Here is a 16,191-nt window from a genome sequence, read left to right on the forward strand (position 1 = left end):
CATCTCTTTGTCTCTAAAACTTGCCCCAGGGTCCCCCAAACAAATACTTGATTCCTTCCTCCACTCTACCCCTATTCTGTAGAGATAATTCAAATGGTAGCACATGTCTCCCTGTAGCAACAAATTGTTCCCATCTATCCCCACATCTAGCCTAGAGGGCAGACTGCAATCTTTTCACCTCTACATCTCAGGTACCTACAAAACACGTGGCACATCCCAGATGCTCATGATAAAATGTTTGATGGTTAAATGAGTGATCAGAACTGAGCACAGGTTTTTTGTCTTCCAGGTAGGGCAGTGCGTGGTGGTCTTCAGCCAGGCTCCTAGTGGGCGAGCCCCACTCAGCCCCAGTTTGAACTCTCGCCCATCACCTATCAGTGCCACTCCTCCAGCCCTAGTTCCCGAACCTCGAGAATACCGCTCTCAGTCTCCGGTAAGGAGTATGGATGAAGCTCCCTGTGTTAACGGCCGCTGGGGAACACTGAGGCCCAGAGCGCAAAGACAGACCCCCTCAAGTTCCCGAGAAGGAAGCCTTTCCCCAGCCAGAGGCGATGGCTCTCCCATCCTCAATGGTGGGAACTTATCTCCAGGATCAGCAGCTGTAGGTGGCTCTTCCTTGGACAGTCCTGTACAGGCTATATCTCCTAGCACTCCATCTACCACTGAAGGATATGACCTAAAAATGGGACTTTCTTTGGCCCCCCGACGAGGGTCACTACCAGATCAGAAAGATCTAAGATTGGGATCAATGGATCTGAACTGGGATCCGAAACCTGCTTCCAGTAGCAGTCACATGGATGGTGTGGACAGCAGAACAGTTGGGGGAAGTTTGAGACACCCTCCTGAACAGACAAATGGTGTGCATACCCCACCGCACGTGGCCAGTGCCCTTGCAGGAGCAGTTTCCCCAGGTGCCCTGCGTCGGAGCCTAGAAGCCATCAAAGCAATGTCGTCCAAAGGCCCCCCAGCCTCCGCAGCACTAAGTCCTCCTCTGGGGTCTTCTCCAGGCTCCCCTGGGAGCCAGAACCTGAGCAGTGGAGAAACAGTGCCCGTTCCCCGCCCAGGGCCTGCCCAAGGAGATGGACATTCCTTACCTCCCATTGCCCGGCGCCTGGGCCACCACCCTCCACAGTCCCTAAATGTTGGCAAACCCTTGTACCAGAGTATGAACTGCAAGCCCATGCAAATGTACGTGCTGGACATTAAAGACACCAAGGAGAAGGGGCGAGTCAAATGGAAAGTATTTAACAGCAGTTCTGTGGTTGGACCTCCCGAAACCAGCCTGCATACAGTGGTACAAGGCAGGGGCGAACTCATCATATTTGGAGGACTCATGGACAAGAAGCAGAATGTGAAGTACTATCCAAAAACAAACGCCTTGTACTTTGTGCGAGCAAAGAGATAATATGTTCTAAACCCCTTTCCCTTCCTGTGGCTTTTAATTTGGAATTTTCCAGCGTGCAAGCATTTGGACTGAGAATTGAGAAAACAAGGGACAAAATTACTCTCATAAACCAAACCCCAATTCCCAACCTCACTCACTCCAGGCTGGGATCAAATCTCCATTAAGAAAAGAATTATATAAATATATATTATATAGCCAACTCTGTTTACAAAGAGGGAGAGATCTCCGTCCTGGTTCAGATAAAATTGTTGCTGTGTTTTAGCAGAGGCTGTGCTGCCTTTTTCTACTTTGCTGATAACTAGACCAAGAATTTAGGGAATAGATTAATACCAGAACCTTACTAAAGAAACTGAAGAGCCACCTGTAAATCTTATTTGGCCTTCTTAGAGTTAGAAAAAGAGAGGGCATGTGTAAGATGCACGACTAGAGGTTTCAGATTCCCGTGCTTCAGGGGCTGGCAGGGTAAAAGTAACCTGTAGAAAACTGTTCTTCTCCCCGCCCTGCCCCGCCCGCAGAGGACCTGTGAAAACTTCTCTTTGCAGTAATGCCCTGTGCCTGGCCCTATTCTGCTCTTTGTGACTGAGGAAAGTTACCCAACAAGGGATTTTGTTCCACGTTTGTGTGCCGGGATCATCGTGAAACAAAGTTTATGCAGAAACACCTAGTGTCCATTGGTTTTTGCTCTCTCCATGTTTCAGAAAACATTCTGGTGTCTGATTGTGGAATTTTCTGACAATCATATTTCGTTGCAGTTGCCAAAAACCACATTTGTTCTCTTTTTCTTTCCCTTAAAACCTGATCCTCAGAGGCTGCCTTTGCTATTTATAGGCTGCTTTTCTTCCCTCCTTCCTCTCTCCCTCCCTCCCTCCCTCTTTTTCTTTAATATGTGGATTTTTTAAGCCCTAAAACCTTTCGCACTTTCTCTTATTAAGCTTGGGTGCCCAGAGAAATCTCTTAGAAATATTTCTGGAATCCATTTTCTGGTGTCACTAGGGGACCAGTAGGGAATTCTGAGATGCCAGTATCATGAGAAATCCTTGAAGCATCAAAAGATACTGTTGTACCTTACGGGCTTCTTTTTATTTCCAAAGCACGTTGGACACACCCATCCATGTTTATGGAACGTGGAAATGGATCTTGGGAGAGAATCCCAATAACGGTTCCTTCTAGAAATGACTTTTGCCCTTGTTTGTGACACGCATTTTTCTGCCTGGCTGTTGACTGGTGATTGGGTTGAATATCATGTGCTTGGCCTCTCTGATGCGTGGCTGACCTTGGGAGCAGCTCCTTCTTTGTCATTGTCATGTTTACCTGTCACCCAAACAAGGCTTGGGTTTTTACTTTCATGTCATTTCTGAGATAAGGTGTAACCAACCAGAGCATGTTCTTTGGTTGACACAGGAAATTACAAGTTACCAGTCTCTAAACCACGGCCTGGACATAGGAGACATTGGCACCACTTAAATGTGGGTTTTTTTGGTGATTTCTCATCAGTAGAAAGAGGATTTTTATTTTGCCTTTAGGGTTTAAATTTCAAAACACGGCATTTCTCATCCCCACACTCCCCTTTTTCTTGTTAGCATTTCCCAAGCGCAAGCCTGCTACAGCTGGCCCTGGGTCCTGGCTCTCAGCCAGCTCTTAGCAGTCTGTCTGATAAGTCTGTTTTCTCCTGTTAACGTCATGTTAAATCCTTTCCCCTAGCCATTAGCTCTACAATGTGGTCTTGGTGGGAAAGCGCCCCTGGTGCCAAGCCCAGGAAAGGGCCAGCTCATGGGGAGGGGTATGTGTTCCAGAAACTGCTCTATGTGCTCCCTTAGATGAGGAAACTACCATGTGCCTACTTACTGTGGTGTCCAACTGCTCAGAGCTCAGCACTTAGCTTTCCAGACTCTCTGCTCTGGGCCTGTTGCCAGTCCTTCTTTGGCAAAGACTGATCGTGTGGGGGTCCTTATTCACAAGAGAAAGCTAGCCTAGAAGATCAGCAATTTTGGCATTACTGCTATTGCTGAACCTTGTTTATGACATTGCATTTGTGCATGGACAGTGCCTCCAAACTCAGTTCCTACTTAAATATAACGTATTTGGAAGCCTGCAAGTTCAGAATCTCAACTTTGTAATCTTTCCTTTTGTCCTGTGGCCTTCCTAAGCCAGCTGTTAACTTGTTGATTCCTTCTACTTTCCCCAAGTAGGCAGGCAACAGAGATGATGATTCTCTTAGAAAGTAACCTGGCTCCTCGGAACTCCATGGCATCCCAGTATTACCCACGCCACTTGGAACCAGACTGTCTGTTTACAGCTCTTGAAGAAGAATCTGCCTCTTCCGCACCTGGTGGTGTGGGTCCTGGTGGCTCCTGGGCGTTGTGGCCGTGTATCTTGGGAGAGTGACTCAACATAGTCAAGGTGACTGTCTCCTCCGGCCCTTGTGAAGCCGCCCCATGCAGTGGAACTTCAGGCGTCTCAGCTGAGGTGACCGTTTCCACGGCGCCATGGATGCTTCAGTCAGATCAGATTTAACCACAGCTCTGGTTTTGACATGATGCCGACTTTGTCTTAAAATTCACTGAGGAAAATGAGGCAAAATATTTTTTTAAACCCTCAGGAGCACCTAAAGTAAATATTTATCCATATTTAAGTATTTAAAATACATTTTGTTTCTACTTGAAGCTTTAACCCCCTTCCATTCCTGCAAGTGTGCCTTTGAGAGCCCCCATGTCACATTGACTCCACTGGCCACCTCATTGACGTCGTGAGAATTTTAGTCTCTTCCCGTCCTCTTGAACAGAGCTTCCTGTTTTCTCATTTTGCAGGCTGTGCAGCAGAGAGGGTTCTGTATTTTTGCTCATGTTTCTGCCCTGCTGCTACACTTCGGTGGTGGGTTCCACAAACCACCACCCACCATACATTTGGAAGCACACATTTGGTACCAAAACAAGCTTACATTTTAGTTGTAAGGCAATACTGGGCTTACTCTCCTCCCAGCCCTCTGGAGATTGATTTCATTTTAATGTTTGAGTTTTCTATCAAGAGCTGAAACCACGAACTATCCTAGGAACTGTGTCCAAACTCTTTAAAATAGAAGAAGAGGAAGAAGAAAGAAAAGCAACTGAAGTCTTGACTTTGGAGGACAGAAAGCCACCAGCTGATGGAGAACAAAGGGATGCTTCCTTTTCCTTTCACTTTATTTTTCTGGATTTCCTTCTGCTTTGCTTCTTCAGAGTGACATTCCTGGTTGGTTTGTCTGTCTGTCCTTGTCCTTGTAACGATCCTGGTATGGTGATGTGCTCTGCTTTGCATTATCTGTGGTCTCTTACCAGCGCACAAGTCAATGGGGAGGATCTGAACACACCCAGGGGCAAGGAAGCCGAACTTCAAAGCCTGTACCCCATGCAGCCTCCCCATGAACTGCAGAAGGCATGTTCTGCATGGTCACCAGTAAGTGGCTCCCTCCACCATGTTCACTGTCAAATGAAAGCAACCCTTAGGCATTGGCTCCACTGTACTCTCTCTCTCCTCCCTCTGCTCCCTTCCCACCAACCAGGGTTCATGTCAGTGCACACCTGTCGTGCCCTGACGAAGCTGGTGCTGTGAGTGATGTTTCCCCTACAGCTCAGGGGTCCTGGGTGGCTTACCCTGAGATGATCATTTTAGGCACATAACAGTGTAGGAATGAAAAGTGGATTTGATTTCATTGATATTTAAATCTCTGTCGATTTTATTTTTTGTTTATGTTTTCCCCAATGACTTTTTAGCAGTTTAACAAATAAAACAAAATGGATAGAATTGTCTTAACTGTTTTATTAGTATGAAAGAAAGCAAGCTGTGACGAAAAGCAATTGGAGATTGAAGTTGGAAGCAAGGTAGTTGGAAAGATTCTCCTCCTCTAGGAGGTTGCCCGTCCATGAGGACGTCATTTAATAAAGCAGCTCTCTCCATCATGCTTGAAGGACTCAGTGTTTCAGAGCCTCAGTACCACCCTGCATTGGAGACCCAAGAGAGGTGATGAGCTTGGAGCAGAGGCCCAGGGACCAGCATGACATCTACGCCATCACTGGCCTCCTAAGCAAAGATGAGGACACGGGGCCTCCGGGTCTTGAAACAGCATAGCAAATGGGGGTTCAGAACACAGGCCTGAGCCCTATAGGCCTGTGGCTAATTCTGCCTTCCGCCATTTACTACTTAATCTTGGATACAAGTTTCCTATCTATAAATATAGTTTCTATTTTATAGGATCATGAGGATTAATTGAAGTTGTATATGAAGAGCACCAGCACAGTGCCTGGCACATGATAAATGCTTAGTAAGTGGTGGCTGTTATTTATAATTAGCCCTTGAGGAAAATACGTGATCTTGAATGAAAGTGCTGGGCAATGTGTGTAAACTGTTAGGAGCATGGCCATACTAAAGATTATGCATGTCCACAGTTGTCTGAGTCGTCTTTTACATGTCACCATGAGAACCCCTGAGGCTTTTGCCTTGAGAGCAGTACGTAGCAGCTGCTGCCATCAATCAGGTCAGAATGGTCTCAGTAGTTTCGTCTCCCTGTGGACTTTATTCTTTGGTTTGCCAGTTGAATTCAGCCTCTAGCTCGTGAAGGATTCTGCCTGGATTCAAAGGCACACTTAGGAGTCCCTCCCATCAAGCCTCTTAGATAGCCTCATCCACCAGAGGGCAGACAGCAGAAGCAAGAAGAACTACAGCCCTGCAGCCTGTGGAACAAAAACCACATTCACAGAAAGACAAGATGAAAAGGCAGAGGGCTATGTACCAGATGAAGGAACAAGGTAAAACCCCAGAAAAGCAACTAAATGAAGTGGAGATAGGCAACCTTCCAGAAAAAGAATTCAGAATAATTATAGTGAAGATGATCCAGGATCTCGGGAAAACAACGGAGGCAAAGTTCGAGAAGGTGCAAGAAATGTTTAACAAAGACCTAGAAGAATTAAAGAACAAACAAACAGATGAACAATACAATAACTGAAATGAAAACTACACTGGAAGGAATCAATAGCAGAATAACTGAGGCAGAAGAACGGATACGTGACCTGGAAGACAGAATGGTGGAATTCACTGCTGCAGAACAGAATAAAGAAAAAAGGATGAAAAGAAATGAAGACAGCCTAAGAGACCTCTGGGACAACATTAAACGCAAAGACTTTCGCATTATAGGGGTCCCAGAAGGAGAAGAGAGAGAGAAAGGACCAGAGAAAATATTTGAAGAGATTATATATAGTTGAAAACTTCCCTAACCATGGGAAAGGAAATAGCCACCCAAGTCCAGGAAGCATAGCGAGTCCCATACAGGATAAACCCAAGGAGCAACACGCTGAGACACGTAGTAATCAAATTGACAAAAATTAAAGACAAAGAAAAATTATTGAAAGCAGCAAGGGAAAAACAAAAAATAACATACGAGGGAACTCGCATAAGGTTAACAGCTGATTTCTCATCAGAAACTCTACAAGCCAGAAGGGAGTGGCAAGATATATTTAAAGTGATGAAAGGGAAGAACCCACAACCAAGATTACTCTACCCGGCAAGGGTATCATTCAGATTTGGTGGAGAAATCAAAAGCTTTACAGACAAGCAAAAGCTAAGAGAATTCAGCACCACCAAACCAGCTCTACAACAAATACTAAAGGAACTTCTCTAAGTGGGAAACACAAGAAAAGGATCTACAAAAACAAACCCAAAACAATTAAGAAAATGGTAATAGGAACATACATATCGATAATTACCTTAAATGTGAATGGATTAAATGCTCCAACCAAAAGACACAGGCTTGCTGAATGGATACAAAAACAAGACCCATGTATATGCTGTCTACAAGAGACCCACTTCAGACTTATTTCTAAGTGGTAGAATTATAGCTAATTTTAGGGTTTTTTTGCTTATGTGTATTCTGTAGTAACCACAGGTGTTCCTTGTGCAATAGATATATTAATATTTTTAAAAAACATTCAGAAGAAGTCAGATTCCATCAGATATAGGTCAATTTCCTGTGTCTCCTACATTTAAAGGATAAAGGAAGAGAAGGACACCAGTTTTCATGTAGGTAATAAAAAAAAAAAAGGCACACTTAGTATCATTTGGGGGCTGATGACATGAGTCTGCCCACCCGTGTGGGAGCCTGGGGGGGGGGGCTACAGCCCTGAAGCCACTTGCTGAGTATGTGCCAGTTTCTCATAACCCTGGGTCTTCGTGCCAAGCACCGTTATGTTCTTTTCATTCAGTGCATACTGAATGTTAACCTTATCCCAGGCTCAGGTGCTGTAAGCCTGCAGGTCTCATCCTGTCTGCACAGTTGTGTTTCCCAAGCTGCAAGATGAAACTTTTCCATTTCTAACAACGTGTGGTCTGATGCTCTCTGTTCTGTTTACTGTACTTTGAGGCATATAGCAAACTAGACCATGGTGTGAGGAAGGGTCTTGGGTACAGAGGGCCCATGTGCTGGCAGGTACTGATTTGGTGGTGGTAGGGATAGAAGGATTGTTTCGGATGCTTCCACAGTTGCCCTTGCAGAAGGGTTGGGCTTGCTCCTTATGGCTTTATTGGGCTAAACAAGGTCCAGTAGGTAGAAGCTCTAGAGAAGGCTCATTGGGAAGAACTTTGTACTGTCAGAGCTCTACGTAAATGAGAGGAACCAGTGTGGCATCACTGGAGGAATTCAAGCATTGCCTGGATAGTCGGACTATGGGATGTTGTAGAGGAGGTGATGTTCGGTGGGTTGGGTGCTAGTGGTGATTGGTGGTCCGGGAAGACCCCACATGCCCAGCCTTCAGAATAGGTCAGTCCCATAAGGCTCCCTGACAGCTTCCTAACTCAGTCCATCTGTGCCAGGGGCCGTGCTCCTAACTACTGATGAGCAGGCTCCTGCTCTGGAAGCGTCAGAGCATGAAGATAGCAGTGTGATTGACCCCACGTCAGAGGATGTGTGGAGCAGAGAGGAGGGAACTTGCCAATTTGAGGAGAAACCTTAACGTCAAGGAGAACACAGCGCACAGAAGAGCCATGACTCAATCCCAGGCCTTGCAGGAGTTGGCAGCCAGCAGTCCCGTGCAGTCCCAGCACAGTACTCCCTGGCCACTTCCCTGGGTACTAAAGGGCCAGAGGCCTGTATACATTTGCGTCTGAATCACAGCACCCAGCCAGTGAAAGGGCAATGCCACACTGTCCTGTCTGCTTCCCGCATCTCTACAGCTCTTCTCCAGCCGGCCCTGTGGGGAAGCAGTGCAGGAATTACTGACTCCAACAAGGAGACAAAGGCCTTACAAGTGCTGTTACTACCCTGAGCTGGCTCCTCAGCCTAAGACTTTGCCTCACATCACCCTCATCCGGGGAACCTGGGAAAGACCAGGCTGTGAGTAGCCTCAGGTCCAGGTAGTACAGGAGGCATCACCTTGAAATCCTGCAGGCTGGTCTGCTTGTAGTGTCACCACAGGTGACTGGGGTTTACCCTTCTTACCTCTTCCGGGAAGAGGGGAGCATCTACAGCTAAAGTCTGCCTTCTGCTCTCAATGGCCGTAACTATCCCCTTCTCCCTACAATATACCATTGACAAAAGCAGTCCAGCATTCTTGTGGATTCTTTATGAGGTAATGATTTCACTATTGATGGGAGTATTCAAGCAGAGACTGGTAAATTGTATGGGAGGTGATGACAGAGATGATTTATGCATCAGATCAATAATGAGACCAAGGGACCTCCATATGCCCTTTTAATTCTTGAGACGTGGTTCTGTGGACTTAGAACTTCCCAGAGAGGCTGCAGGACAGGGACATAGGCACAGACTTTGGACCAGGAAAGACCTTGGTTCAAAAGCTGCTCCTGTCTCATTGAGCTGGGGCAAGTCATCCCACTTCTCTGAGCCTCAGCTAAAACGGTTATGATGCTGCTGGCTTCACAGGTTAGCAGTTCAGCTGGAGCCAGCAATAATTGCTAGTCTGTGGCCTGGGTGTGATTCCTCAAAAGACCACCTGGGGGCACCCTGTGAAAGGCTTCAAGTCCTCCTTGCCACTATCAGAAGCAGTCTTGAGAAGGAAACTAAATGGGCTAGAGGAGAAAACTGCCCATTTCTCCTCCACCTCTGTTGGTAAAGCCTGGGGAGGACCCCTTCTCTGGCCTCTGCCACACCTCTGAGCACCATCCCGAAGCTGGCCGGCCTGCCCTCTCTGCTTCAGCCCCCGGCTGTGGGAAAGCCAGTGTTCTCCCCATGGGGTTGGGCTCTGGGCCCGGGCCCTGTCAGTATGCACAAAGCTGAGCTGAAGTTTTAAATGCCTGAGAGGCCTGGCGGAGTGTGCCATGCCCCTACCAGGGAGCCTGTCCGCCCACCCACTGCAGGGAAGAGAAGGAGGGCTGAGGGCCCTGGAAGAAGGAAGCCCCTGCTCTGGGGCCCTGGGACCTGGGCTGCTGCCCGCTCATCGGCAAGACCGGGAGGGCCCGGGGCTGCCCTGGGGATCACTCATTCTCAGCACATGTTCCCTGAACGTGGACTGACCCCTGAGGCACTGGGCACAGATAAAGCAAAAAGAGGCCTGCCCCTGGAGGAGTTCACAACCTCATCACACGCCAGGGAGTGTCGCCTTGGCTGAACAAAGACTACAAATCCTGAGCTTCTGAGGCCAAAAGACAGTCCAGTTATGTCATACCAAAAGACGAGGAGAAGGTGAAGTCAGTAGAACAACCAACACAGCCAGCAGGGGGCAGGACAGTTGAGAAGAAGCCAGAGAACTAGGAACTTGTTCTCCTTGTCCTGGCCTCACCCTGCTAAACTGAGGCAGAGGGCAGATGAGGACCGAGCCTTTCTGGGAGATCCCAGCTCGGGGGGGCCCAGGCCTGGCCTCTGGCAGGCAGTAATGCAGAATATGCAGACCTACAGGCCTCAGACTGGGAAGACAGACTCCCTGTGCTCCAGGAAGGGTGAGAGAAGCTGTGGGGAGTCTGGCATGTCCAGAGGAGCCGGTGTTCAGGGCTGAGGACAATGCAGAGTGACCAGAGGTCATCCCCTCAGATGTAGCAGGGACAGAAGCTCATGACCAGGATCCGCAGTGGGAGGAGAGAACACCTCTAACAGGCCAGCATGGACGAGGCCATGGCAAAGGTACAGAGGAGAGTTCTCTCTGGAGCAGGAGGCCCACAAAGGCCCAGGAGGGATGACGTCTGCGGGCTGTGTACCCCACCCGCACTCCACCATGCCTCCCCGCCACCCCACTGAACACGAGCCCCAGGGCCAGAGGAGGGAGGGATGAAAAGGAACAGCCTTGTGAAGACTGAGTGTTTAAGCTGTATGAGGAATGAGGAATCACTGAACTTAAGTTTGCCAGGAAATTGCTGGATTAAAATGTCTGCATAGCAGAGACAGATTAAATTGAGTCCGAGGAAACAAAGCTCTGTTTCTTAAATGTCTGAATCCGTGGAGGTAGAAACTTGTACTTGCTCCAAATAGAAGGAGAGGAGTCAGATGAAGTGCCTGGGATCCACAAGAACCAAGGATGAGAGGGATTCTGGCAAGTGCTGGAAGAAGGAAAGAAAAGGGTCTTCCATAGAGGGAGCAGCCTGTGCGAAGGCACAGAGACCCGGGTGTGACTGGCCTCTCCAGAGCCTCGAGGTCGGTGTGACTGGAGTGGACAGAACTGGAGAATGAATTGGAGAAGGGGGACGAGAGGCAGAGCCCAGGAATGGGTGCCCGAACCCAGACAGTGGCAACGACGAGAGATTAGAAACATAAAGAGAAAAATCGGCCTCTGGTGGCCAGCTGGATCTGGAGGTGGAGAAGGAGGTGTCTGGCCAGCGTGGATTCCTGCATTAAGCAGATATATAGTACCCACTGTAAGGGGCACTTCCAGGCCCTGCCCCTGCCCTGTGGAACTTACATGTCAGTGGAGGGGCAGGAGAAGGGACAGACAAATGTGTAAACAACTAAGCAAGATTATTCCAGATGAATACTATGAAGAAAATAAAAATGGGATGCGACAGAATGTGATGGGGTTGGGCTCATCAGAGTGTCCTTTCTGAGGTGACATTTCAGCTGAGACGTGAATGTAAGAAACAGCAGCCATGCGAAGATGGGGGGAAGAGCGTTCCATGCAGAGAGAACAACAGGAAGAAAGGCCCTGAGGTTGGTGTGAACTCGACAAGTGCAAGGAGGAGAAGCAAGGCCAGTGTGGCTGGAGTGCCGAGTAGGGGCATAGTGCACAGGTGGGCCTTGTAGGCCATGGTGAGGGAGGGGTGTGGACAGCAGGTGCAGTGGGAGGCTGTTAGAGGGTTTTAAGCAGGGGATTGACCCGAGGCTGTCCAGGTCAAGGACACCAGCCTTGCCACCAAGCACAAACCTGTCACATCCCAGCCTAAAAAGAACTCCCTGGGGATGATTTGGCAGCTCCAGCCCCAAATCCTGTATTTAAAGGTAACCTGGGGCTTCCCTGGTGGCGCAGTGGTTGAGAGCCCGCCTGCCGATGCAGGGGACACGGGTTCGTGCCCCGGTCCGGGAAGATCCCACATGCCGTGGAGCGGCTGGGCCCGTGAGCCATGGCCGCTGAGCCTGCGCGTCCAGAGCCTGTGCAACGGCTCAGCAACGGGAGAGGCCACAGCAGTGAGAGGCCCGCGTACCACAAAAAATATATAAAATAAAGGTAATCTGGACATTTTCAATCTGCCGACTAGAATCCTCTCTACCCTACTGCCCTGCTTACCAGTCTGTGTCAGAATGTGGAACACACAAGGGCAGGGCTTGCATCTCTTTCACTGTTGTCTTCCCAGTGTCTGGCCTGGCACCCAGAGCGCTCATAAATATTTGACAAATACATGTCCTCATCCACCCGTGCCTGGCATGTTTGCCCTGCTTCCTAACTGGTCCTTCAAGCCATTCTTCATGTTGTAGCCATAGCCAGGCAATCAGTCAACACATTTTTATTAAGTTTTTACTATATTTCAGACATATTCTAAGCAATAGGGATTATTATGGGCTGAATTATGTCTCCCCCACCCTGGAAAAAGTTCATATGTTGAAGTTCTAAGCGCCAGTGTCTCAGAATGTGATATTTAGAAATAAGTTCTTTTTTTTTTTTTTTTTTGGCCACACGGCCTGCAGGATCTTAGTCCCCCAACCAGGGATCAAACCTGCACCCCCTGCAGTAAAAGGGCAGAGTCTTAACCACTGGGCTGCCAGGGAAGCCCTGGAGATAAGGTCTTTACGGAGGTGATTAAAGTAAAATGAGATCATTCAGGGTGGGCCCTAAACCAGTAGGACTGGTGTCATTATAAGAAGAGGAAATTGGACAGGGACTTAACACGGAGGGAAGGCGACGTGAAGACCCTGGGAGAAGATGGTCACCGACAAGCCAAAGAGAGGGGCCTGGAATGGATCCTTCCCTCTTAGCCCTCCAACGCAGGGGTCCCCAACCCCAAGGCCACAGATTGGTACCGGTCCATGGCCCGTTAGGAACCGGGCCACACAGCAGGAGGTGAGTGGCGGGCGAGCGAGCGAAGCTTCATCTGTATTTACAGCTGCTCCCCATCGCTTGCATTTCCGCCTGAGCTCCACCTCCTGTCAGCATTATGGTGAGTTGTATAATTATTTCATTATATATTACAACATAATAATAATAGAAATAAAGTGCACAATAAACGTAATGCGCTTGAATCATCCCAAAACCATCCCCTCCTCCCACCGTCCATGGAAAAAATTGTCTTCCACGAAACTGGTCCCTGGTGCCAGAATAGTTGGGGACCACCGCGCCAAGGAACTGACCCTGCCAACACCTTGATCACAGATATTTAACCTCCAGAACTGAGAAAATACATTTCTGTTGTTTAAGCCACTCAGTCTGTGGTACTTTGTTACTGCAGCTCTAGGAAATTAATACAGGGATATAACAGAACAAAAAGACAAGGCCCCTATCCTAGCTTATGTCCTAGGTGAGGGAGACAGACAATACGTTTTAAAATTTCAGGATCAAGAAAGGACGATGTGAAAGCGAGCCAGGGGTGTGCGGGCATATCCTTGAGTGTAGAGGAGGAAGGCTTCTGTGCAGGAGACCTGAGCCAGGGAGCAGTCATCCATGCGAGGCACTGGGGTGGTGCAGGGGGCTCCCGGGGTGGGGTGCAATGCAGAGGCCCTAAGTGGGAACAGGAAAAGCCCAGAGTCGCTGGAGTGCAGTAGGCCAGGGGAAGAGGGTGGCAGTTGAGATGAAAGCGAGAGGTAGTCAGGGGCCAGTCATGGAAGGCCTGGAAGGCATGGAGTCTGGATTTTATTCTGAGCGCAGTGAAAACTACTGGAAGACTGTAATCATGGGTGTGATAGTAGTGGATTTATGTTGCAAAAAGATCACTCTGGTGCCTGTGTGGCGTCCCCGAGGGCAAGCAGGGAAGCCCTGAAGGAAGCAGCTACAGCATCCGAGCAAGAGATGGAAACATGAAGCTGATGGTGTCCCTTCTCCACTTACACTCCCTGGGCGTCCCACCCACCCCCAGCCCTGCCCTCCAGGTCCTCAGGTTTCTGTGTGTGTCTGCCCTCCTGAGCCACCTGCGTCCCTGCCTTGAAGATCTTCCTTTGGAGGCCTTGTGGAGCCTTGTCCAGGAGGTGCTGCATCTGGGGAGAAGACCAAACCATGAAAAAACGAGTGGATTAATCCGAAGGTTCTACACTAGAAGGGCCTTTAGATAGATGGCCCACCCGTTTCACTTGAGACCCAAAGAGGAGATCCTTATGGGGACACACAATTTAGTGGTCAAAGAGGCACAGGAGAGAGGAACTCACTAGGCCATGTTCACAGCATCCTTCTGAAACACAATTCCAACTACCCCACTCCCAGGCTGCAACCCCCGACTGGCTTCCTGTCCCGAGCAATGGTGACCATGTTCAATGAGGCCTTTGGGCCTTGTTTCAGACTGAATTGTGTCACCCCCACCGCGTGTTAAAGCCTTAACCCCCAATGTGACTTATTTGGAGGTGGGGCCTTTAAGGAGGTAATTAAGGTTAAATGAGGTCATAAGTGTGGGGCCTTAACCCAATATTACTGGTGTCCTTACGAAAAGAGGAGGAGACACCAAGGGTGTGTGTGAACAGAGAAAAGGCCTTGTGAGGCCGCAGCTGCCTGCAAACCAGGAAGAAAGTCTTCACCAGGAACCAACCCTGCTGGCACCTTGGTTTTGGACTTCCAGCTGCCAGAACTGTGAGAAGACACTTTCTGTTGTTTACAGCACCCCGTCTGTGGTGCCCAAGCCGACTGATGCAGAGCCCAGCTTCTGAGCTGCCCAGTGCTCTTGTTAAATGTTCAGGCTCACAGACCCATCCGACCCCCTGAAGCAGAATCCCTGGGGGTCGGGGCCCGAGAACCCATGTTTTGAACAGGCTGCTGACGCTCACTGAAGTGTCTTCTCCATGAGCTCCTGAGGGCAGTGAAGACTGATCCCCCCAACCCTCCAGCCACTAGCTCCTCTGACCGCCAGCCTCCCTCTCTGTGCCCAAGAGGACTTCACATCTTATCTGGCCTCCAGGTTAACTAGTAAGCTCACTCTGTCGAGTTGCCCCCTTTCCTCACACTCTCCCTGAGCCCTCCACAAGCCAAGCCTGAACAGGGCTGGGTGTGAAGTCTGGAAACCCAGAGATAAATCAGATCTGAGGCCTGTGACTGAGGCACTCGGGGTCCACGGTGTGAACTCCACACAGCTGTGATTAACCCCACCTCTGGCAGATGCGCTAGGAACTGCAGGAAGGGGAACTGAGTGACCTGGGAGTACAGGCAATGGTTTCAAGCTGCAGAATCCTGTAGGAATGGTTATTCATTTGTTGTATTTCTGCCTAGCTGCAGTGCAAGCAAGTTGCGGGCAAGTGCCCTGTCCCCTCTACCCCCTTGGGGCCTCATAATGGACCTCAATGATTTGTGGGTTCATGGCCCTCTGGCTGCTTTCAGCTTTACTAGGAATGGCCCTCCTAGTGGCTGGGGTCAAAGTTTTAAAAACACAAGACCCCATCTGGCAGAACAGAGACATCCTTCAGAGTCCAGGAACCCTAGGTTCTGAGCCTAGTTTTCCCACTGACCACCTGTATGGCGTGACTTCAGACAATCCCGTTGTCTCTGAGTTTCCTCATCTGTAAAAGAAAAGAAGGATAATAATATTTACTCCACAAGTTTGTTTATAGAAGTAAACAAGCTAACCTCTGTAAAGCCCCCACTGTCTGGCTCTTAGTTGGCCTTCAATAAAAGTTAACTTATAGAGGACTTCCCTGGTGGCAGAGTGCTTAAGAATCCGCCTGCCAATGCAGGGGACATGGGTTCGAGCTCTGGTCCGGGAAGATCCCACATGCCGCAGAGCAACTGAGACCGTGTGCCACAACTACGGAGCCTGCGCTCTAGAGCCCACGAGCCACAACTACTGAGCGCGCGTGCCTAGAGCCTGTGCTCCTCAACAAGAGAAGCCACCGCAATGAGAAGCCTGCGCACTGCAACAAAGAGTAGCCCCTGCTCGCCGCAACTAGAGAAACCCTGCGTGCAGCAACGAAGACCCAACGCAGCCAAAAAAAAAAAAAAGTGTAATAGACAACCTGTCAGTAATGACCCACTTTGCGTCCTGTCCAACTAATGGGCATTTACTGAGCACCCATCTTCTGGGTAACAGACCTAATGCCCAGTGTTGGAACAGTGGAGAAGGGCTCATGGCCTCAGTGCTGAAACATCAGCTCCAGGAGGGCAGGGACTTCTTGTTGCCATTGTATTCCCAGCAGCTGGAACAGGCCAGGCATACAATAGGCGCTCAGTTATTATTTGTTGAATGAGTGACATCAATCA

The 16,191-nt window shown here is 49.1% G+C and overlaps 1 protein-coding gene across 2 annotated transcripts in view; it reads left to right on the top strand.

Annotated features, from left to right (window-relative positions):
• The window catches only part of FBXO42 (F-box protein 42), a 113,395-nt gene extending 104,473 nt beyond the window's left edge, over positions 1-8,922 (top strand). The window contains exon 10 of one of the 2 annotated variants that reach the window (XM_060310617.2): positions 290-8,922. In XM_060310617.2, the coding sequence (XP_060166600.1) occupies positions 290-1,405 (1,116 nt within the window). In that variant the 3' untranslated portion in view covers positions 1,406-8,922. The remainder of the gene's footprint in view (positions 1-289) is intronic. The other variant, XM_030877198.3, reaches the window with a different exon arrangement.
• The last annotated feature ends 7,269 nt before the right edge of the window (positions 8,923-16,191 follow it).

This window comes from Globicephala melas, chromosome 1, assembly GCF_963455315.2.
Source record: "Globicephala melas chromosome 1, mGloMel1.2, whole genome shotgun sequence".
NCBI lineage: Eukaryota > Metazoa > Chordata > Mammalia > Artiodactyla > Delphinidae > Globicephala > Globicephala melas.